Here is a 25,324-nt window from a genome sequence, read left to right on the forward strand (position 1 = left end):
TCACCTTTAAAAACGCATATAAACGCAAACGCGGCTAAACGCGGGTGCCGCGTTTAGCCGCGTTTAGCCGCGTTTTGCGTCTGAAACGCAGAAATTTTTGTTTCTGAACGCATTTTTTTGCTTCTGGAAAAACGAGATTAAACGCAACTGCATATAAACGCAAAAAAACGAGACTGTGTGCATGGACACATAGGATAACATTGAATGAGTTCAGGTGCAGTTGAAAAAACTGTCCAACTGCATCTGAACGCGCGTTTAACTGCGTCTCGTGTGCATGAGGCCTAATCTCATTCCTGCAGTTCTTCTTTAAACTCATCAACTTTGTAACTCTATAACTCTTCTGAACTGTTTTTTGTTTTTTTTTGCCAAAAAGCTGTTAACACAAAGTGCCCCGGCGCTTTCATTCTCATTTTCTAAGTGTTCTATAGACTTCTTCTATGAGTTGCAGATGACGAACTCCATGCGGTTCGCTGGAAATAGCAGCATCGATGTGAAAATGATTTTCCTCCACCACAGACAAAACCACATCCCATACCTTGTTAACAAGTTCAATAAAAGCGGCACATTTTAAATACCCTTACTACGGGAGGTTTATGGGGCGAGGGGCATTAGCGAGCTCTGGTTTAGGCCCACGGCGTTGGATGTGGTTCTAATTATGAAAATATATTTGGTAACGCCTTGTAATATCCGCGCATTTTGCCTCAAGTCAGGGGCAGTAAAGGGAACCTGTCATATCCAAAAAAAAAAAGGGGGTCCTTAAGTGAAGGCAATACAAGGTGTCTTCTCTGCAGTCCCCGAACCTAGACCAGAGCTGGAATCATAGGGAGACAAAAGGGGCAATGCCTATCCTGAATACCCCCAAACTCCCCCCGCATATCATTTATTTAGCATTTCCTATTATTACGTCCATAATACCGATTCCCCCCTGTTGTCTGCGTCTCTGGTGCCAGCAATGATCCGGCACACAGGCCAAAATAAAGTTCTAACAGACTCCCCTCGCCACCCAATAAATGAGTGTGCCTTGGATGGGTGAGACCGGGATGCAACTTTGGCTTTGACCAATGATAATGGACAACTGTTGCACAACTGGTGGCTTTTTGTTTGGGGGGGTGGCAAACTACCACACCTCCCCCCTGCCGCACCTTATACTCCCCCCCCCCGCTGTTTGCTGGTCCACTGTCCACTAGCACTTACCCCATCGGCGGCGGGGATCGGCAGGCACATCAGGCAGGGGGGCAGGCTGTGGCAGGCATCTTGCAGCGTCTCTTGTGTCCCCTTCTCCTCTGAGATCACGGCGGCTTCTGCCATACGTCTCCTAGGTGTCCAATAGGTGTCCCTCCTCCTAGGTGTCCAATAGGATCGCATGACCTTTCAGCCAATTGGGAAATGGGTAACAGACCCCCGCTTCCTGATTGGAGGAGAGTCGATTCAGTGATAGAAAAGCAAATATTCATTTGCTTTTCTAACACACCTCGGTGGGCTCCGAGCATGATGCTTTGCCCTCCAAGTCCACCTTATTTTGAAGCCTATTAGAGCCTATGGCTCTAATCAGGTGCTTCAAAAAAACACCTCCAGTGCTGTAATACAGGCATCCGGAAAGGGGCCGGATGCCTGAATAGGGGGTGGCTGCGGTGGCCGTAGATAGATTCATGCTACGCATGAATCTATTCATTAACCATATGGGGAGGGTGGCATGGATAGAGGGGGAGGCACCCATGCGCCCTTAATTTACCGGCCCCCCCTGGACTGTCACATGTATAACATTCAGGTGCAACTTTCATGTAACTTTTGAGGGTTTACATTGCACTCTATGGCACTCAAATTGCATGAAAGTCAGACCAAAGTAGTGCACAGACCTTTCTAAAGTCGCACATATTTGAACGGCTGTCATTGAAAAACAGTGTCCAAAGTCGCATGGCACGTCACACAAGTGTGAATGGAGCCTGAGAGTGTGACTGGCAGAGTGTAGTTCCTCTATAAGGAACACTGTTATGCCACATACACACGATCGGAATTCCGGCCAGAAAAAGACAGTGAGAGCTTTTCATCGGAAAATGTGACCGTGTGTATGCTCCATCGGAAATTTAGCTGTCTGAATTTCCGCCAGCCAAAAATTGATAGCATGTTCTCAATTTTCCCGACGGAAACATTTTCTATAGGTAATTCCGATCGTTTGTATGCAATTCCGACACGCCAAAAATCACGCATGCTCAGATTCAACTACGAGACAGAAGCTATTGGCTACTGGCTATTGAACTTCCTTTTTCTAGTCCCGTCGTAGGCGTTGTATGTCACCGTACGGAATTTGATGTGACCGTGTGTAGGCAATACAGCTTGAGCCGAATTCCATCGGAATTCCGTCGGGAAAACCATCAGAGCTAATTCCGATCGTGTGTACGCGGCATTAGGCTCCATTCACACTTGTGCGACGTGCCATGCGACTGTGGACACTAAAGTCGCATTACAAGTCACACCCTCGTGTTTTTCAATGACAACCGTTCAAATATTAGACATGTGCACAAATGGAAAAAAAATGTTTTGTTTCAGATAGATTCATTACGTTAATAATTTAATTTGGCTGATTCGTTTTGTTTATTAATTTTCTAACGAATTCCAAATTTTCAGGACGATTCCAATTTGGATTGGTCGAAAAATGATCGACCAAATTGAATTCTCTGTGAAGAATAGCTGGTTGTTAGGGAGCGGGTCGGGAAGCCGGACGCCGCGTCCTTAACAACCAATGATTTATCGGCTGAATGTAAACAGAAAAAAAAAAAATCTGAAAAAAAAAAAAAACAGCGTGGGGGTCCCCCCCATCCATACCAGGCCCTTTAGGTCTGGTAAGGATTTTCAGGAGCCCCTCATGCCAATTTTCTTTTTAAAAATGGCGTGGGGTGCCCCCAAAATCCATACCAGACCCCTTATCTGAGCATGCAGCCCGGAAGGCCAGGAAGGGGGGAGCGAGCTCCGCCTCCTGAACCATACCAGGCCACATGCCCTCAACATGGGGGGGGGGGGTGTTTTGGGGCAGGGGGCACCTTAAAATTCATGCCAGACCTGAAGGCCCTGGTATGGATTGGGGGGGGGGGGCACCCTATGCTGTTTTTTTCAGATTTTTTTTACTTGCTGGCAGTTCTGTTTACATTCAGCTGTCAGCGCGGGAAGCCCGTTGACAGCGAATGACACATTGGTTGTTAAGGACACGGCTACCGGCTTCCCGGCCCGCTCCTTAACAACCAGTTATTCTACACACAGAATTTAAATCGGTCGATCATTTTTTGAATTCGACTTCTTCCAAAAATTTGGAATTCGTTAGAACGTGAACATACGAAATGAAACTAAATGAATTTCACTATCACTATTACGTTTTTTGTAATCTTTTAAAATCTGCTGATTTCATAAAGAAAATAAAAATCCCTGAGGATCCTGCCATGAGGGTCCTTGTTCAGGCACTTCCTGTTATACAGTGACGACACTCTGTCCCTGTCTCTCAATCTGTGCCCCCCAACATTGTCACCCTGCCACATGGGCTTCACGCAGGCAATGGTCCATGGTCACCATCAACAAACGCCATGCAGCCATGCAGTGTAGGGCAAGTAGATAGGAAGTGGCTGCAAAGAGGCTGCAGGAGATCAGCAGCCCTTAGGTGCAACAAAGGATGGGAAAAGAAGTTAAAAAACAAATATATTATTTAAAAAACGATGATTGTTTTTGGCACACAATGCACAGAGCAGACTACATGTCTGTTGGGGTTTATAGTCACTTTAATACTGACTATAATATGGACGAGCGGACGATGTAAAGAAAAAGTTATTTGAATTTAAAGGGAGCCTGTCAAGTGTTTTTTTTTTTTTTAACTATGATTTTGGCCGCTGATGATATAAAATCATCTTAAAAAGCCAATATGGCCTCTCTAACGGAAATCTGAAGTGAAGTACATTGGGGGTACACCGGACTGACTTCCTTACATGATGTTTTCATTAGACAAAGACAAACACGTCCTCCAATCGCTGACCGCTCCACGCTGTTCGGATACACGCTGCATGCGGAGGTCCCGCTGCTGTGATTGGCAGCTGGCTGGGACAATGAGCGCCGTTGTTACATCAGAATGCTCATTGTTCTTGTGGCTGTGGATTGAGTTTCCCCGGAGCTCAGGTGGTCCGGACAGCCCGGGTTCCCATTAATTACATCTGAAAGTAGCTGAGATTGTTCAAACACAGGAGGGGAGGTCTCTGACATCTCAACAAAAATTGGAGCCCCCGGAGAGAGTGGCCATGGAGCTGTTTCTGGCCTGTTTATAAATGTCCAGGAATTAGAAACTTTGTAACTATGAATGAAGGGAATATTTGTACCCCCCCCACCCCCCAAGTCTTCCCCAGGCCATATTCCACAGAAGCAACACAGTCCATGCACTACACTAACAACAACAATGGGGACTATTCCTCCCACTGACACCAATGATGGGGCACTATTCCTTCCACTAACACCAATGATGGAGCACTATTCCTTCCACCAACACCAACATTGGGGCACTATTCCTCTCAATGACACCAATGATGGGGCAGAATTTCTCCCACTGACACCAATGATGGGGCGCTATTCCTTCCACCAACACCAATGATGGGGCACTGTTTCTCCCACTGAGGCCAATGATGGGGCACTATTCCTTTCACTGACACCAATAATGGGGCACTATTCCTTTCACTGACACCAATGATGGGGCACTATTCCTTCCACCAACACCAACAATGGGGCACTATTCCTCCCACTGACACCAATGATGGGGCACTATTCCTCCCACTGACATGACCAATGATGGGGCAGAATTCCTCCCACTGACACCAATGATGCGGCACTATTCCCCCCACCGACACCAATGATGGGGCACTATTCCTTCCACCAACACCAATGATGGAGCACTATTCCTTCCACCAACACCAACATTGGGGCACTATTCCTCTCAATGACACCAATGATGGGGCAGAATTTCTCCCACTGACACCAATGATGGGGCGCTATTCCTTCCACCAACACCAATGATGGGGCACTGTTTCTCCCACTGAGGCCAATGATGGGGCACTATTCCTTTCACTGACACCAATAATGGGGCACTATTCCTTTCACTGACACCAATGATGGGGCACTATTCCTTCCACCAACACCAACAATGGGGCACTATTCCTCCCACTGACACCAATGATGGGGCACTATTCCTCCCACTGACATGACCAATGATGGGGCAGAATTCCTCCCACTGACACCAATGATGCGGCACTATTCCCCCCACCGACACCAATGATGGGGCACTATTCCTTCCACCAACACCAATGATGGAGCACTATTCCTTCCACCAACACCAACATTGGGGCACTATTCCTCTCAATGACACCAATGATGGGGCAGAATTTCTCCCACTGACACCAATGATGGGGCACTATTCCTTCCACCAACACCAATGATGGGGCACTGTTTCTCCCACTGACGCCAATGATGGGGCACTATTCCTTTCACTGACACCAATGATGGGGCACTATTCCTTCCAACAATGGGGCACTATTCCTCCCACTGACACCAACGATGGGGCAGAATTCCTCCCATTGACATGACCAATGATGGGGCAGAATTCCTCCCACTGACACCAATGATGGTGCACTATTCCCTCCATCAACACCAATGATGGGGCACTATTTCTCCCACTGACGCCAATGACGGGGCACTATTCCTTTCACGGACACCAATGATGGGCCACTATTCGTTTCACCGACACTAATGATGGGGTACTATTTCTTCCACTGACAACAACAATGGGGCAGAATTCCTTCCATTGACACCAATGACAGGGCATTAATTCTCCCGCTGACACCAATGATAGGGCAATTTTTACTTAGACTGGAAGCCAGGACATTTTCTACTCCTGCTGCCCACAGTCCACCCCCCCTAAAAGTCTGAAGGACAGTAAACTGGCCCTTTGTTTAGAAAGTTTGAAGACCCCTGCACTACACTAATGATGAATCTGTCTCACTCCACACATGATGGGAACGTCTTTACCTACCTAATACAATACCTTGTATATCACCAGGTGTACACCTTACAATTTTACTATGGGTACCTAATTCCCCCTATATATGAGAACTAACGACTATCTTGGAAAACAAGAAGGACCGTTCTGTGTTATTATATGGGTGACAATGACCATTGGAGGTCATTGGATGTATTTCTATTTTGATAGAATGGGAGGACCATTCGATGTATTTCTATCTTGATGTTTTTTGACTAACATGAGCGTTCTTGCTGAAATTTTTCCTGAAGAAGCGGGTTATCTCCTGAAAAACGCAAACTACATCAAAGTTAAAGTAACTAACTGTGCTCTACTATAGGGGAGCCACCAAGAATCTGTATTCAAGGAGTACTAGATGGTTTTGTTTTGCTTTTGTGTGTGTTTTTACATGTATACATAAGCAATTTTTATGATATAATAAAACATTTTTGATACTTTTTACAAAAATTGGATACCTTATATTTAGTTTGTTAGGGTCCATTATTTTGTATATTCTTGATTAGGCTGAGGTACCAGACCTACATGGTCTACCAAATCAGGGTCTCTTATTGAGGCCTTGCTACAAATTTAATATTTTGTAGGTCATGTCAAGAGTTAGGCTCATGTCCAACGGGTGAATTGCCTGTTTGTTCTTATGGATCCACTCCCTTGCCAGCAGCTTAGCCAATCCCCTAAGAACATTTGATCAGAAGAGAAAATTGCTTAAAACAATAGCCCAAGAACATTTGACCAGTACAGAAAATAGCCTGAAACGATAGCCCAACAACAGTTGACCAAAAATAGTCTAAAACAATAACCCAAGAACATTCAGCCAGCAGAGAAAATAGCCTAAAACCACAGCCTAAGAGCATTTGACCAAAAATATCCCCCAAAAAAGCCCATAAACATTTGACCAGAAGCAAAAATAGTCTAAGCCCTTGTACACACTGTCAGAGATTCTGACGGAATGTGTCCAATCGGACCGTATTGTCGGATAATCCGACTGTGTGTGGTCTCCATCGGAGTGTTTCCATCGGAATATCCGACGGACCAAGTTTTCCAACTTGTCTATAAAATTTTCCGACAACATACTCCGATCGGACATACTCCGATCGGACATACTCCGATCATGTGTAGCCTACTCCGACGGACAAAGTGCCACGCATGCTCAGAACAAATTCCTAGACCAAAGCTATTGGCTACTAGCCTAAATGTAGTCCCATTCGTAACGAAATAATGTCATCACGTTATGTACAATCGGATTTTCTGACAACTTTGTCCGACCATGTGTATGCAACAGTTTCAGACAAAATCCGTCGGACAAAATCCAACGGATTTGGTTGTCAGAATGTCCGACCGTGTGTACAAGGGCTAAAACAATAGCTTAAGAGCATTTGGCCAGCAGAGAAAATAGACAAAAAAAAAAACCTGACAACGTTCCACCTAATAAAGGGTAAAATAATAGGCTAATAACATTCAACATGTAGAGAAAATAACCAAAAAAAAAAATAGCTTAGCAACAACAGCCTAAGAACATTCAATCAGAAGAGATGATAGCTTAAACAATAGCCTAAGAAAATTTGACCAAAAATTGTCTAAAACAATAGCCAAAGAACATCTGGCCAGAAGCAAAAATAGCCTAACCGAAAAGCATTCGGCTAGTAGAGAAAATAGCCTAATACAATAACCTGACAACATTTGATCAAAAACAGAGACTAAAATAATAAGCTAAGAACATTCAACCTGTAGAGAAAATAGACTAAAACAATAGCTTAGCAAAAATAGCCTAAGAGCAATCAATCAGAGGAGAAATAACTTAAAACTGTAGCCTGAGACCTGGTTCTGACCCGTGTTCACTTCAGGCACTCCTCTGGCTCCCCAGGAATCTACGCCCTCCCTCTCTGAGCCCCATGCTGCTTCATGGTCTGCAGGTGTGGGACTCAGTTCGCTCGGTTAACAATCTGATGTCCCCCTTCCTACCCCTACTCCCCATCACCCATAACCCTATTTTCCCTCCCGGTCTGGTGGAGCCCCAGGCATTCTCCTGGTGGTCTTCGCATGGCTACCCACAAGTCCAAAATTTTCTATCTTCACGTTCATTCCCCTCCTGGGAGAGTATCAGGGAAGCGCAGGGGGCGCCGGTCACGGAGCATTATCACTTTATCCAATTAAAGCACTGGATTGTAGCATTGCGCCGCACGTCCACCTATCCCTTCCAAAAAACTTTTTTTGAACATACATGCCATCACTCCCCGGGCCTCATCTCGGCCATTTATGCCTCCCTGAATGGTCGCCCGCCATCGGCACCCCTCTCTTATATGACTCAATGGGAAAAGGACCTTCAGGCCCCAGTAGACCCGGAGGATTGGAACAGAGCCTGGCACACGGTCGCCAAATGCTCGTTCAACACAAATACCCTAGAGGCCGCATATAAAGTAATGTTCCGATGGTATTGGGTACCTGCCCGCATGGCTCGGGCATTCCCTGGGAGTACTGACAGATGCTTCCGCAACTGTGGACAGCGAGGTGATGTCATGCACACATGGTGGGCTTGCCCAAGGTTGGTGGGGTTCTGATCTAGGATCTTTGGTTTACTGAAGACACTCTTTCATCTAACGATTCGACGGGACGCTAGGCTAGCTCTCCTACATTGCCTGGTTCCTGGCCTGCGCGGCCCTCAACAGAAGCTGGCTACCTATCTGTTTATAGCGGCCAAGCGGACCATTGCCCAAGCCTGGAAGTCACAACGGGTAGATTTTCAAGGGGTTAAGACACGTATGACTACTATGTTACTTCAGGAACGTATGTCCACTATTGTCCATGATTCTCATGCTAAATTTCTAAAGATCTGGGAGCCGTGGATCTCTTATGAGTTCCCCACGCTCCAAGCGGCATGCCTGGGCTTGGTCTGAATTCCCCTGGCGGGGCGTCCGAACCCGAGCTTTCCCCCCTTCCTTTCCTCCCCCTTTTTTTTCTCCTTACCCTTCTTTCTTCTGTTCCCTGTCTCTCTTCTCTCTCCTTAGTAATCTCTCCCATTGCTAATAAAAACTGCTACCTCCCATGGACGGGGTAGTAGGAACAGGGCTTACTCGCAGAACATGATTACGGAACGAATTGTTTGGCACTGAACCAGTCTAGATTCCATCTCTTGCTCATCTCCCTTCCTTATCTTGAGTTTATTAGAAATATATTGTGATGGTTAGCCCTTTGGATTTATATTCATGATTAGTGGCCCCTGTGAGGGCTCACAAGGAGTTGATTGTAATCTCTTGTTTATTACTGTTTATTCAAAAATTCTCAATAAACATATTGAAACAGAAAACTGTAGCCTGAGAACATTCAACCAGCAGAGAAAATAACCTAAAACAATAGCCTAAGAACAATGAACCAATAGAGAAATAGCCTAAAACAATAGCTTAGCAACACTAGCCTAAGAGCATTCAACCAGCAGAGAAAATATCCTAAAACAATAGCTAATCCAGTGTTTCTCAACTCCAGCCCTCAAGGTGCCACAACAGGTCATGTCTTCAGGCTTTCCATTATTTTGCACAGGTGATTTGATCAGTTTCACTACCTTAGTAATTACCACAGCTGTTTCATCTGAGGGAAATCCTGAAAACATGACCGGTTGGGGCGCCTTGTGGACTGGAGTTTAGAAACACTGAGCTAAACAACATTTGACAAAAACAGCCTAAAACAATAGCGAAAACAACCTAAAACAATAACCTGGCAACAGTTGATCAAAAACGGACTAAAATAATAAGCTAAGAACATTCCACCTGTAGAGAAAATAGTCTAAAACAATAGCTTAGCAACAATAGCCTAAGAGCAATCAACCAGAAGAGAAAATAACTTAAAACTGTAGCCTTAGAACATTCAACCAGCATAGAAAATAGCCTAAGAACAATCAACCAATAGAGAAAATAGCCTAAAACAATAGCCTAATAGCCACATGGTACGATTGCTGGACAACCGAGCGTCTGATTTTTGTCAAAAGGGCGTGTGCCAGGATCTTGTCTTGCATACTAACGTTACACAAATTGTCGTGCAAACACGAACGTAGTGACGTACTACAAAGAATTTCAGCTCTTGAGCGCCACCCTTTGGGCCCCTTCTACTAATTTTGTGTTTGGTGAGCATACGTGTTTGTACTTTCGATGTACTGACCATTCGCAAATCTGACATGGAGCTGTCGTTTGACAAAAATTTACTAGCCTGTCACCCAACAAATTTGTTGGCTGAAAATTGGAAAACAATTGTTGAAAGGAGCGTACTAATGGTAAGAACTTTGGACAACAGCCTGTCAAACGACAATCCCCTTCTTATTTTCGTAACATATGTACGAGGGTTTAGAACAACCAACCAATAGAGAAAATAGCCTAAAACAATAAGCTAAGAACATTCAACCTGCAGAGAGAATAGCCTAAGAGCATTCAATGAGAAGAGAAAATAGCCTAAAACAATAGCCTAACAATATTCGAACAAAAACAGACTAAAATAATAAGCTAAGAACATTCAACCTGTAGAGAAAATAGCCTAAAACAATAGCTTAGCAACAATAGCCTAAGAGCATTCAATGGGAAGAGAAAATAGCCTAAAACAATGGCCTAACAACATTTGACCAAAATAGCCTAAAAGGATAACCTAAGAACAATCAACCAATAGAGAAAATAGCCTAAAACAAAAACCTGACAACATTCGATCAAAAACAGACTAAAATAATAAGCTAAGAACATTCAACCTGTAGAGAAAATAGCCTAAAACAATAAACTGACAACATTCGATCAAAAACAGACTAAAATGAAAAGGCTAAGAAAATTCAACCTGTAGAGAAAATAACCTAAAACAATAGCTTAGCAACAATAGCCTAAGAGCATTCAATCAAAAGAGAAAATAGCCTAAAACAATGGCCTAACAACATTTGACCAAAATAGCCAAAAATGATAACCTAAGAACAATCAACCAATAGAGAAAATAGCCTAAAATAATAGCTTAGCAACACTATCCTAAAAACATTTGACCTGAAGAGAAAACACTGTATCCTAAAATAACAGCCTAACAACATTCAACAACAAAAAAAGCCTAATCAACAGCCTAAAAACATTCAACCAGAAGAGAAAATAGCTTTAAACAAAAGCCTAAGAACATTCGATCAAAAATGGACAAAACGTTCAAGCAGAAGAGAAAAGAACATTTTGCCCCACACACTGACCGCTTTCTGCAGCATTTCGGATCTTTAAATATGATGTGCGGCCCAATGGCATTTGCTGATGTCAGAGACAGCACTGGAGGCTGCCTATAATAAGTAAATTGATCACCCCTGGCTTACAAGCCCACAGTGTGCGGCATTAGATCCACACACTTCTTAACCACTTAAGGACCGCCTCACGCCGATGTACGTTGGCAGAATGGCAAGGCTGGGAAAAAGCACTTACCTGTACGTTGCTCTTTAAGTGCCCAGCCGTGGGTCGGGAGCGTGCCGGCGGCGGCGCGCTCTCGACCCGGTCCTGAGCTCCGTGACCGTGGCCGCGGGACCAGCGGACCCGATCGCCGCTGGTGTCACAGAGCTGAAGAACGAGGAGAGGTAAGTGTAAACAAACCCCTCCCTGTGCTTCCTACTGTGGCTGTCTCCGATCGTCTGTTCTCTGGTATAGGAAAAGATGATCAGTGACGTCACATGACAGGCCACGCCCCCTACAATAAAAAAAACACATAACGCCATACATAACACCTACACTGCCCCCTAGCGGTTAACTCCTTCATTGCCGGTGAATTTACACAGGAATCAGTGCATTTAAATAGCACTGATTGCTGTATAAATGACAATGGTCCCAAAAATGTGTCAAAAATGTCCGATGTGTCCGCCATAATGTCGCAGTCACAATAAAAATCGCTGATCGCCGCCATTACTAGTAAAAAAAAACATATTAATAAAAATGCTATAAAACTATCCCCTATTTTGTAAACGCTTTTGCTTTAGCTATTGCGATTTTTTTTTAACCAAAAATATGTAGAAGAATACGTATCGGCCTAAACTGAGGAAAAAAATTTTTTTTTTTATATATATATTTTTGGGGGATATTTATTATAGCAAAAAGTAAAAAATATTGCATTTTTTTCAAAATTGTCGCTCCATTTTTGTTTATAGCGCAAAAAAATAAAAACCGCAGAGGTGATCAAAAAAAAAGAAAGCTCTATTTGTGGGAAAAAAAAGGACGCCAATTTTGTTTGGGAGCCACGTCGCACGACCGCGCAATTGTCAGTTAAAGCGACGCAGTGCCGAATCGCAAAAAAAGGGGCCTGGTCCTTTGGCTGCAAATTGGTCCGGGGGCTTAAGTGGTTAAAAAGCATCCAAAATCCCTAGATTTTTTATTTTTTTTTAAACACAATTATAAAATAATATTTCTAGAAGCTTCTTAAGTCACATGACATAAAAATGCGCTGTAGCGGGTTTGCGCCCTACAACCGAACCAAATGAACCTCCCATTCACGCCATCCTCTGGAATCATTCCTATGTAATAGGAGGGTGGAGGAGTTGGTGTGTTGGCTGTGCGTTTTATAACCTGACGCGTTCCACACCGAGTCTTTATATCGGGGGGGAGGGGGGCTCACTCCTTCCAGAACTTTTAAAGCAAGCACAGAGACATCCATGGGGTGGATGTAGAAAATTACCGAATAAAAAAAATCTTTATATGATGGAGCTGAGAACTGTAGAGACATCTGGGCGGGTCATTAGCATTTAACGGAAATTCGCAGCCTTTTATAGATCTATATAAATTATATACAGAGCGACCTTATGTATGAACCCATATGTAACACGTCTCCTACAAACGGCCACTAGAGGGAGCCCAGCACATCAGCACATGAAATATGATTTCAAAAATATGGCTCAGCAAAGAGGCAAAATTGTATAAAAAAAAAAATGTCAATTTTTTTTATACAATTGTATAAAAAATTTAAATAAATTCGCTTTTGTTTGGATCTGTCTAAATAAAAAAACTCAAAAACTAAAAATGTATACTCACTTAAGTACAGGATAAAAAAAATAAAAAAACATAAACGTAAAAAGTGTAACTGATTCAACAAAGTTCTTTAGGATCATTTTACGTTACTCAATATGTATCCCGGCAGATGAAGGCATAACATTAAAATATAAAAAAAAAAATCCTGACTTTTAAAATGTTTATAGCGTGTACGGCTTTATCAGACACACCACGTGTGTCAGCGCCCCTGTATAGCCCACACATTTCCTGTACTCCCTGTGTGAACTATATAGCGAAAGAGACATATTTGAATACCGAAAGGGCAAAACGTACACTTTTTTTTTCCCCCCGCCATCGTGCCATGTGATTTTAAGCAAGGCTTTGTGTTTCCTGAACTGTAAAGAGTCTCATGACTCCTCTAAGCACCCCCCCCGCCCCTTCCTCCTACAGCACATGTGTCAAACACAAGGCCCACAGGCCGAATCTAGCGCACCAGGCCATTTCATGGCCCTTGCACATCAGATGTTAGGAGTTCCCCACCATCTTTTCCATCACAGTGCACCCCCATTCCCACCCCCCTTACCTTGTGCTGCTGCCAGGAAGATGCTGGGGGCACTGCTGGGAAGCAAAACTGTAGGATCTGGAGGAGGACCAGAGCATGGCTGCAGCCAGGATCTGTGGGAGGAGTTCTGTCCTTCTCTCTGCTACTGACTGTGGAAAAAAGGTGGGGAAGATACGATGGGGTGCTGCAGCTGCACAGAGAGGTGCAGGATCTGTGGGAGGAGTTCTGTCCTCTTCTCTCCCGCTGACTGCAGAGACAAGGTGGGGAAGAGACGAGAAGGTGCTGCAGCTGCACAGAGAGGCACTGGATCTGTGGGAGGTGTTCTGTCCTCCTCTGTGCCACTAACTGCAGACACAAGGTGGGGAAGAGATGAGAGGGTGCTGCAGCTGCGCAGAAAGGCACAGGATCTGTAGAAGGAGTTCTGTCCTCCTCTCTGCCGCTGACTGCAGAGACAAGGTGGGGAAGAGACGAGAAGGAGGTGCAGAATCTGTGGGAGGAGTTCTGTCCTCATCTCTGCTGCTGACTGCAGAGACAAGGTGGGGAAGAGATGAGAGGGTGCCATAGCTGCACAGAGAGGTGCAGGATCTGTGGGAGGAGTTCTGTCCTCATCTCTGCTGCTGACTGCAGAGACAAGGTAGGGAAGAGATGAGAGGGTGCCATAGCTGCACAGAGAGGTGCAGGATCCGTGGGAGGAGTTTTGTTCTTCTCTTTGCTTGTGGAGACAAGGTAGGGAAGAGACAAGTGGGTGCTGCAGCTGCACAGAGAGGCACAGGATCTGTGGAGGAGTTCTGTCCTTCTCTCTGCCTGTGGAGACAAGGTAGGGAAGAGACGAGAAGGTGCTGCAGCTGCACAGAGAGGCGCAGGATCTGTGGGAGGAGTTCTGTCCTCCTCTCTGCCACTGACTGCAGAGACAAGGTGGGGAAGAGACAAGAAGGTGCTGCAGCTGCACAGAGAGGCGCAAGATCTGTGAGAGGAGTTCTGTCCTCCTCTCTGCCTGTAGATACAAGGTAGGGAAGAGACAAGGGGGTTGCTGCAGCTGCACAGAGAGGTGCAGGATCTGTGGGAGGAGTTCTGTCCTCCTCTCTGCCGCTGACTGTAGAGACAAGGTGGGGTAGAGACGAGAAGGTGCTACAGCTTCAGGAGAGGTTTGAGGGCCACATGAAATGGCCTGGCAGGCCAGATTCGCAAGCCTTGTGTTTGACACGTGGGTTAGGATGTGATTCAATGCATACTCACCATCTGTCAAATGCTCTCTGAAGAGCAATCCAACTGCTGAGACCAACACTAGTGTGAACAAGCCCTTGGGTAGATGCAATGTCATGTATCAGCATGCATTTCCTGTGTGCGTTGACATGCATTTTGAGGGGGTGTAATTCCAATGCCTTTTTAAATTTAGAATTTGGAGTGGATAGGGTTACAGCCATCGACCATGGCTCCTTAATACTTGTTGCCAATGCATCAAAACTCACGTGGTATGCATTTTCATGCACTGCCATTGATTCTATAGTCTTTTCCAATGTATTAAAATGCAGAAAAAAATGGACGTGTATTTTTTCTAAACGCACAACATTATCTTTAGTAATGGGGAATCAAGACGCAAGCACTTTGGTGCATCATATCTCATGCATTAAAATACAGCACAGTAAATGGGCCCTTAATGCAAACCGTTTTAAAGATATCTGAAACGGTTTCCAGGGGCAATCCCTGGCATTGTCGGTGACTTTGCATAGGATCATGAGATGTCCGTGCCTACAGGGGTAGCCGGAGGATGCACAGACGGGAATGAAGTTTGTCCGAAACCCCACGCTGCATTTCCATCTATCACAGTTGCTTGTGCAGGTTCAGCCCTTAGGGCATCACAGCCAGTTTATGGTTAATGGTGCAGTGCACAGCACAGCGTTTTAATGAGCTATTAGAGGGGGGGGGGGGGGGGTGTTGGATCCCGACACCGGCCTAGAATGTCTTTTATGTGCGTTTGTATGTCAGTTTTAGCACTCCGGGCATCACCAGGAAACATAAAATCTAAAACATACATCCATATTTGTCAAAGGCAACATCATACCCCCAGAAGTGCCAGAGAAATTGGCAGGATATTAAAGGAAGACGGGGCTTAAGAGGAGACCATTGGAGGCAGCAAGTTTGGCAGCTCTCAGTAACCACTTCAAGAGGATTTTTCTCATTACACAGAAAGGAAGGGGAAAGGGAGGGCAGACAAAAAAAAGAAAAAGAGATGAGGAGGAGACGAGAAATGGGATGAGAACCGAGACCGAGGAGTAACCGACTTATACGGCAAAGAGCGCCAACGCTCAGATCTGTTACCCATGCCCAAACCAGTCCTTTGCCTAAAATGGAAACCTGTACTGAGAAAATACAGTGGCTTGCGCTTTTCAAAACTTTTGAAAATGCTGGTTTCCTGGCTGTTATGCTGATCCGTGGGATTCTGTACTTATTTTAATGTATTTATTACAGATGCGTTCACATTGGTCCCTGCCCCCTCGAGGAGCCTACAATCTAAGGTCCCTAACTCACATTCATACATACACATACTAGGGCCAATTTGGATAGGAGCCAATTAAAGGGGAAGTACCCATCCATAAAACAGTTTAATTTCCAGCACGTGCCAGAAATGTATCACTCCCATTGGTTGTGCTCTCAACCAAACTGTCAAACCATCCAATGGCTTGTGTCATAACTGATCACATGTGCAGCATCATGGCAGTTGTAGATTAAACAGAGGCAAAGATGGCAGCTTCCTTGGCTGAAAACGATAGGGGGGAGGTTTACTAATGCCGTATACACACAATCGGACTTTCCGGCAGACTTGGTCCGTGTGGACCGGAATCCGTCGAACAATTCGATCGTGTGTGGGCTCCAGCGGACTTTTTTTTCCCCAAAAGTCAGACAGACTTAGAAATAAAACATGTTTCAAATCTATCCGAAGGACTCAAGTACGACGGACTAAAAATCGGGAAAACCGTTCGTCTGTGTGCTGGTCCGACGGACCAAATACGACGCAAGGGCAGCTATTGGCTACTGGCTATTGAACTTCCTTGTTTAGTCCCGTTTACGTCATCACGTTCAAAATTAATGGACTTTCGAAAGGACTTAGGCCGGTCGTGTGTCGCCAAGCCCGTTCGTTCAGAAAGTCCGTCGGACCTCCACCGAAAGTCCGTCGGACATAGTCTGTCTAAAAGTCCGGTCGTCTGTGCCTCCGGGCCAGAAGCTCTAATAGGCTGCAAAAAGGGTGGCCTCGGAGCGCAGAGCATTGTGCTCCAAGCCCCCCCAGTTGTGTGACCTTAGCGAATTTTCGCTATTATCACGCTAAAGTTCCTCCCCGCCAATCAGGAGGCAGGTCTGCGAAACCTGTTTCCCGATTGGCCAAAGCGTCAGGTGATCCTATTGGATGCCTAGTGCTTTGGCGGAAGAGAAGGCACAAATGGCGGAGGAAGCTGGAGGAGCGGACACCTGAGCTGCTGCGGCTCCAGGAGAGGAGGAGTGGACACCACAGCCCCTCCACACGAGCAGGTAAGTGCCGGACCATGCTGCCAGGAGGGGGGGGGTGTTGTTTGCCGCCTCACCCAAAAGAATAATCCACCAGCTGCCACTGATTGATAGCCTGAGCCCGCTCCTCAACAGCCGAGCGCAGCAGGGGACCGGGGGGGGGGGGGGGGGGGGGTCAGTGCAGACAGCCAGTTGGATATGTTACTCATCATCTTGGTCCCTAAATCCTAATACATCTCCACTTTACTTCCCGACAGTGGCGTCGCTAGGGGGTGGCTTTTGGGGCTACAGCCCTGAATCTGGGGCCATAGCCCCAAGTCCCAGGGATCCCCAACCACAGGGACCCAGCCCACTACTGAGCCGTCACCTCTCTGCAGTAATGCGACGGGCAGCACGGGAGAGCCAGAGAGTGGACATCTCACTGCCCGCCCTCTCTCTGGGGACCCTGATGTAAGGGGGGTCTCTAAGGGGACCCTGATGTAAGGGGGGGGGCTCTCTTGGCACACTGATGTAAGGGGGGGGGCTCTCTGGGCACCCTGATGTAAGGGGGTGGGAGGCTCTCTGGGCACCCTGATGTAAGGGGGCTCTCTCTGGGCACCCTGGTGTAAGTGTATGTCCACCCAAGCGTATGACTTTGTTTACTTCACTGCTATGGGCTCTAGCCCCAGATCTTTTGTAGACCCAGCAACGCCCCCGCTTCCCGCCATTCAGTCAGTGAGGTCTAGCAGGTCTGATTTTTGAGGGATAATTCATAGAAGGGTACTTACACAGAGCCTGGACTTGCTGTGGGTGGAGGACCTGTAGGAATAAGAATTGATGGGTTAGATAAGGATCATGTAAATGTATTCATATTTTGGCAAAGCATGTTTTAAGACTATTTAAAGCTGAACGCCAGACAAAAATTGAAATCCCCCCCGTTCCTATCCTGCATCAGAAATCCATAAACTCTCAACTCTGCTGGAATACCAACCTAAAATAACCATCTTCTTTGCCTATAACCACCAGCCCACCAGAAACCAGTCTGAAAGCAGGAGCACCAACACCACAATCCAGCCACGTTTTTGTACAGTGCACTGTAGGCTATCCTGACATGTTTCAGGCACTGGAAACAAGAATGGAAATAGCCCATGTGGGCTTATAAGAGGTATAGGGCACAGATTTCATGTCGTGATTAGATGTATTGTACACTTTGTAGGTATACTATGTAATAATGATGGATTGTTCGTATTACTTATCACTGTAAATATCAAGTGGATCCTGAAGAAGCCCAATCTGGGCGAAACCCATCGATCCCATCACCGCCTTTAGCTCTCCTGGTTGTATAACAAACCTGGCAACAGTGTTTACATGATTTGTACAGTCAGATTTATACCTATGGATTAATAAATATTGTTGTTGTTGTTAGGTATATTGTGATTTTACAGATCTTTGCTACTGGCACACTAAAAATCCCCTTTACTCCCGTATCTCCCCCAGTTTTTTTCTAAAGATTGATATTTGGGGATTGTGCCAACATATTTTGCTTGTACAAATTCTCCCACTCAACTTTTTAAAATAGGGTAAAGAGAGGAGCTCAGCACCGGTGTGTTAACCCATTCATAGCCCAGGGGGAAGGCTGGAGGTCAGAGATGACACAGAAAGCTGCAGAAACACAGGAGACATTTTAGGACCCATTCTGTTGTGGTGCTTTAATGGCACAACTTAACCTTTGTCACATTAAGGCTGCCCATTCATTATGAATAGGCAGCCAAGGCACCACAGAAGATGAAAATGATACATGATCCTTTAACAACACAGTGCACCCCACAATGCATGGTATATGTGTTGTGGTGTGCTGTGGTGCACTGGGTTCTACTAGACCAGTGGTCTCCAAACTGCAGCCAGATTTGGACCACTATTTCTCCGACTGACACCAACAATGGAGCACTATTCCTCCCACTGACACCAATGATGGGGCACTATTCCTCCCACTGACACCAATGATGGGGCACTATTCCTCCCACTGACACCAATGATGGGGCACTATTCCTCCCACTGACACGAATGATGAGATACTATTCCTCCCACTGACACCAATGATGGGGCACTATTCCTCCCACTGACACCAATGATGGGGCACTATTCCCCCCACTGACACCAATGATCGGGCACTATTCCTCCCACTGACACCAATGATGGGACACTATTCCTCCCACTGACACCAGTGATGGGGTACTATTCAAACCACTGACACCAACGATGAGGCACTATTCCTCCCACTGACACCAATTATGGGGCACTATTCCTTCGACTGACACCAACAATGGGGCATTATTCCTCACACTGACATCAATGATGGGGCATTATTACTCCCACTGACACCAACGACGAGGTACTATTCCTCCCACTGATACCAATGATGAGGCACTATTCCTCCCACTGACACCAACAATGAGGGACTATTCCTTCCACTAATACCAATGATGGGACACTACTCCTCCCCTAATACTAAACTATTAGGGGCACTATTCCTTCTACTGATGCCCGGACATTTTCTAACCCCACTGGTGACATTCCGGCCCCCCTAAATTCTGAAGGACAGTAAACTGGCTCTTTGTTTAGAAAGTTTGGAGACCCCCTTTACTAAACAATATATTGGACGCCACCCAAAATGAATGACACCACCGTGCACTACAAATAGAGCAGGCACATTGAAATGCATGCCATAACGCACAAGTGTGAATGGCCCAGTGGTGTGCTGAGCTCTGCTGTCCAGTACGTTGGGTGCCGTCCACAATAAATGGCCCCTTCACACACCATACATAGAACAAGTGCACAGCCATGCTTGCATGGTGGTGCCATTCATACTGTGTAATGCGCTGGGTGCAATTTACAATGAAGGGCCCCACCACACCGCACATAGAGCAGGTACATTGCCATGCTGGACACCACGCACAAGTGTGAATGGCCTAGTGGTGTGCTGAGCTCTGCTGTCCAGTACTTTGGGTGCCGTCCACAATACATGGCCCCTCCACACACCGTACATAGAGCAAGTGCACTACCATGCTTGCATGGTGGTGCCATTCATACTGTGCAATGCGTTGGGTGCCATTCATAATGAAGTGCACCACCACACCGCACATAGAGCGGGTACATTGCCATGCTGGACACCACGCACAAGTGTGAATGGCCTAGTGGTGTGCTGAGCTCTGCTGTCCAGTACGTTGGGTGCCGTCCACAATAAATGGCCCCTCCACACACCGTACATAGAGCAAGTGCACTACCATGCTTGCATGGTGGTGCCATTCATACTGTGCAATGCGTTGGGTGCCATTCACAATGAAGCACACCACCACACCGTACATAGAGCAGGTACATTGCCATGCTGGACACCACGCACAAGTGTGAATGGTCCTTCATACTTACCTGTTCTGCTGCATGTTCCTGCAATCACCTCTTTCAATGCCAATTGAAGCATCTTCACATCCAACATAATTCCAGGTGTGTCTGGCACCTGGTTCCCCGCCCTACACTGTGGTTCTATCTGCGGCCCCCCGATGTCACTACTGTGCTTTGTAGAGGAGTACGGGGCAGCGGAATGACCCACAACACGCAGAGCGGGGACACAGGCAGCAATCACGCCCAGACGTGTGCCGGATTTGAAGGTTCTTCGGCCAGGTTCTTCGGCCACTGAAGACGGTGAAGGTTTCAGGAACTGGCAGCAGGACAGGTGAGTCTTCTTTTTTTGGAGTATTTTTTCGGTATTTTTAGAAAGGCGACAGAGTTTGTTTTTTAAAGATCGTCAAACCTTTTCCTCAGACTCACCGAATTTCACAAAGAGCACCCCGGTTGTAGAGACGGTGTTCTGCCCATTAGTGGCCACACACTGGAAGTACCCGGTGTCCGTCGTATCCAGATTCCGTATCCGCAATCTTGACCCGTAATTGGTCGTACGAAACGATATCCGGCGCGGCTCTTGGACAACGGGGGCGTCGTTCTTCAACCAACGTATGGTCGGAGACGGGTTCCCCGAAACCTTGCAATGCATCTCAGCCGTCTGGCCCAAAGACGTGGTTATATTGTTCATCGGTTCATCCAACATTAAATAAATATCTGCCAGAGAGAAGAGAAAGATAATTATTAGTATCCTCAATAAATAAAGGATAAGAGATTGCAAGAGGATTGCAGGTGAAATTCAATTACTTACTCTCCTTGCATCTGAAGTATAATTAAATGCAAATTTTTTGTTTTGTTTTGGACAGAGTGGAGAGGGATTAGAACCCCTGCCAGTTTATACTGCTGTCTGTGTCTCCATTAGGGAGACTCATATTGTGAGTAGTCACCAGAACAGGAATTTAGTGTAAACCTTCCATTGGGGACAGTTCTGGTGAAAACCAATGACTTTCTCACTTTGGCGGGATTTCCTCTCACTTCCTGTTTTGGCTATGGGACAGGAAGTGAAGGAAAATCTCCCCAATGGGACACAGGTGGCAAAATAACCCTTTCTGACCCTTTCTTACTCTAGTCAAAGTAAAAAAAAAAAAAAAAAAAAAAAAAGTTTGGGCTTTAGTTCTATTTTAAAATGGCTAAAGCAGATAAGCACTGAGCCAATGGCATTAGCAGGAAATGCGCACAGATTGAGGCTTATGCCCCGTACACACGGTCGGAAATTCCGATGGAAAAAGTCCGATCAGATTATGTCGTCGGAAAATCCGATCGTGTGTGGGGCTCTATCGTACTTTTTTCCATCGGAATTTCCAACGCACAAAGTTTGAGAGCAGGATCTAAAAATTTTCCGACAACAAAATCCGATCGCATAAATTCTGATCATGTGTAGATAATTCCGACGGACAAAGTGCCACGCATGCTCAGAATAAACTAAGAGACGAAAGCTATTGGCTACTGGCCCGTTTATAGTCCCGACGTACGTGTTTGACGTTACCTCGTTCAGAACGATGGGATTTTCCGACAACTTTGTGCGACCATGTGTATGCAAGACAAGTTTCGGACAAAGTCCGTTGGAAAAAATCAGACGGATTTTGTAGTCGGAATGTCTGACCGTGTAGCGGGAGTCCGCCGGGACTCCGCGTTTTTTTTTTTTAAAAAGCCAGCAGCTACAAATACTGCAGCTGCTGACTTTTAAAATAGTGACACTTACCTGTCCAGCGCACCCCTGCGATGTCGGCACCCGAAGCCGATCTGTAGATCGTTTCTTGGGTGCTGCCGCCGCCATCTTGGGTATGGGAATCAGGAAATGGAGCCTTTCGGCTTCATTTCCCGGTTCCCCACTGCGCATGCGCGAGCCGCGCTGCACAATAAGGACGGTCCCCGCTGCCTCTGGGATCTGTGTGTTTTCCCAGCAGGCAGCGGGGCACTTGCGGAAAGGGGCGGGCACTTGCGGAAAGGGGCGTAATCTACGCCCCTTTCCGCAGAGAGCTATCCCGGAAGTGGGTGCATTTACCTGGATTATCCAGGTAACTGCACCCCCCTCCCCCCTGAAAGGTGCCAATTGTGGCTCTGGAGGGGGGGGAGGATTCCGATGAGCGGAAGGTCCATTTTAGGGTGGACCTCCGCTTTAAGTCAACAAAGGCTGCCTGTGGTCTCTGATTTTTATCTATGAATAAGGCCACAGAAATTCCTTTAAGTGGAACTTTAGGGGCATTGAACAAATATAAGGTCACAAGGAAGTACAAAAATATATCAATTTTAATTGATCAAGGTTAAAAAGGATGAGGTACAATTCATAAAAATATATGCTGGATGCAGGTACAAATATATGCAATAAAGTAACAACAGTTGACAGCCACCATTGATCTGTTGAAAATATGGTGAAAACTACAGAGATACCCAACGCGTTTCAAGTCTACGGTATTGGTTCTCTTCTTTAGGGGTAGGAGGTTACAACAGGACATGAATATATCTATAATTAGCAAAATAAAATGTGTGAGGATATACTACGTCACGTAGTGGAAAAGATAAATTGCAAAACACACCAATTTATTCTCTAGGGCCCCTGCTTTAACCACTTAAGGACCGAGCCTCTTTTTGAGATTTGTTGTTCACAAGTTAAAATTTTATTTTTTGCTACAAAATTTCTTAAACCCTCATACATTACACAATTTTTTTTTAACACCCTAGAGAATAAAAAGGCGGTTGTTGCAATAATTTCTGTCACACCGTATTTGCGCAGTGGTCTTACAATCGCACTTTTTTGGGGAAAAAATACACTTTTTTTTAAATTAAAAAATAAGACAACAGTAAAGTTAGCCCAATTTTTTTTTTTATTGTAAAAGGTAATGTTACGCCGAGTAAATTAAAACCCAACATGCCACGCTTCAAAATTGCTCACGCTCGTGGAATGGCGACAAACTTTTACCCTTAAAAATCTCCATAGGCGACGTTTAAAAAATTCTACAGGTTGCATGTTTTGAGTTATAGAGGAGGTCTAGGCAGGGCTTTTTTTCTCATAGAATAGGTGCAGCAACTCCCCCTTTCTGAGCCACCCCTTTTCTCCACCCCTACCCACCTCCGAGCACCTTTCCCTGGTTTCATCCCCTACCCACCTCCCAGTACTGCCCTTTTAGACAATATAGAACCAAATATCAACTTGTGGTGCTAAGTAATCCGTAAGGAATTTGGTAGTTATAACAAGAAAAGCAGTAAAATAGAACCCCTGCAGCCAGTAACAATAGAGCACCCCACCACAAAAAATCCCCACCAGCAACAATAGATTTCCAGCAGCAACAGCAGATCTTCCCACAGCCAGCATCAATAGATTCACCAGCAGCCAGCAACAATAGACCCCTCCCTCAACAGTAGATCTCTCCCAACAACAACTGACCCCCCCCCCCCAGCAATATAATACCCACCCCCGGGCAACAGTAGGTCTTCCACCAGCAACAATAGACTTCCTCAGAAACAAAAGACCCCATGCAAAAATAGATAACCTCCAGCTAGAATAGATCCCCTAGCAGTATCAACAGACCGGCTCACCCCAGCACCACTTGCTGTCAGAGATGAAGGTGCCGGAACTGCGCTCCCCAGAGTTCCTACTGAAAAAAAGCCCTGGGTCTAGGGCTAGAATTATTGCTCTCACTCTACCGATCGCTGCGATACCTCACATGTGTGGTCTGAACACCGTATGCGTTCGCTTCTGCTCTCAAGCTCAGCAGGACTGGGAGCGTTTAAACAAAAAATGTTTTTCTTATTTATTTTACCTTTTATTTTTACACTGTTCCTTTAAAAAAAAATTGTGTCACTTTTATTTATTCTATTACAAGGAATGTAAACATGTCAAAATGTAAAGCATGACAGGGCCTCTTAAATATGAGATCTGCGGTTTTTATTTTTTGCGCTATAAACAAAAATAGAGCGTCAATTTTGAAAAAAACACATTATTTTTTACTTTTTGTTATAATAAATATCCCCCAAAAATATATATAAAACATTTTTTTTTTCCCCTCAGTTTAAGCCGATACATATTCTTCTACATATTTTTGGTAAAAAAATAAAAATAAATCGCAAAAAGCGATTATTGATTGGCTTGCGCAAAAGTTATAGCGTTTACAAAATAGGGGATAGTTTTATGGCATTTTTATTAATAATTTTTTTTTTTTTTTACTAGTAATGTCGGCGATCAGCGATTTTTATTGTGACTGCGACATTATGGCAGACACATCGGACATTTTTGGGACCATTGTCATTTATACAGCAATCACTGCTATATAAATGCAGTGATTCCTGTGTAAATGACACTGGCAGTGAAGGGGTTAACCAGTGGGTGGCAGTGTAGGGGTTAAGTGTTCCTAGGGGTGTGATACTGTGGGGGGCTGGGCTTTCATTTAGTGAACACTGATCTCTGCTCCAATCACATGGAGCAGAGATCAGCGTCACTAGTTGCTAGGCAGAACGGGGAAATGCTGTTTACAACGGCATTTCTCCGTTCAGCCGCCCCGTGAGATGATCGCGGGTATCCCCGCGGCGATCGAGTCCGCGGGACCCGCGACCAGGCTCACTGGCACACGCGATGGCAGGGCGGCATTAAAGATTGGACGTACCTGTACGCCAATATGCCTGCCTGTGCCATTCTGCTGACGTACATCGGCGTGCGCTGGTCGTGAACCGGTTAAAAAAAATAAAAAAAAATAATAAAAAATTCCCTTTAAGAGCTATGGGAGGAAGTGACGTTTTGACGTCGCTTCCACCCTGCAATGGTATGGAGACGGATGGGGGCCATCTTCTGACGTCAGAGGATCCAATTGC

The 25,324-nt window shown here is 45.5% G+C and overlaps 1 protein-coding gene across 1 annotated transcript in view; it reads right to left on the reverse strand.

Moving 5' to 3' along the window:
- ROR1 (receptor tyrosine kinase like orphan receptor 1) overlaps positions 1-25,324 on the reverse strand; it is a 414,857-nt gene that overhangs the window by 83,119 nt on the left and 306,414 nt on the right. Inside the window, exons 3-4 of the mRNA XM_077450558.1 lie at positions 20,888-21,175; positions 17,851-17,881 (exon numbers count right to left, since the gene is read on the reverse strand). Of these exons, the coding sequence (XP_077306684.1) occupies positions 17,851-17,881; positions 20,888-21,175 (319 nt within the window). The remainder of the gene's footprint in view (positions 1-17,850; positions 17,882-20,887; positions 21,176-25,324) is intronic.

This window comes from Lithobates pipiens, unplaced genomic scaffold (assembly GCF_037356315.1).
Source record: "Lithobates pipiens isolate NorthernLeopardFrog02 unplaced genomic scaffold, aLitPip1_a1.2 Scaffold_23, whole genome shotgun sequence".
Classification (NCBI taxonomy): domain Eukaryota; kingdom Metazoa; phylum Chordata; class Amphibia; order Anura; family Ranidae; genus Lithobates; species Lithobates pipiens.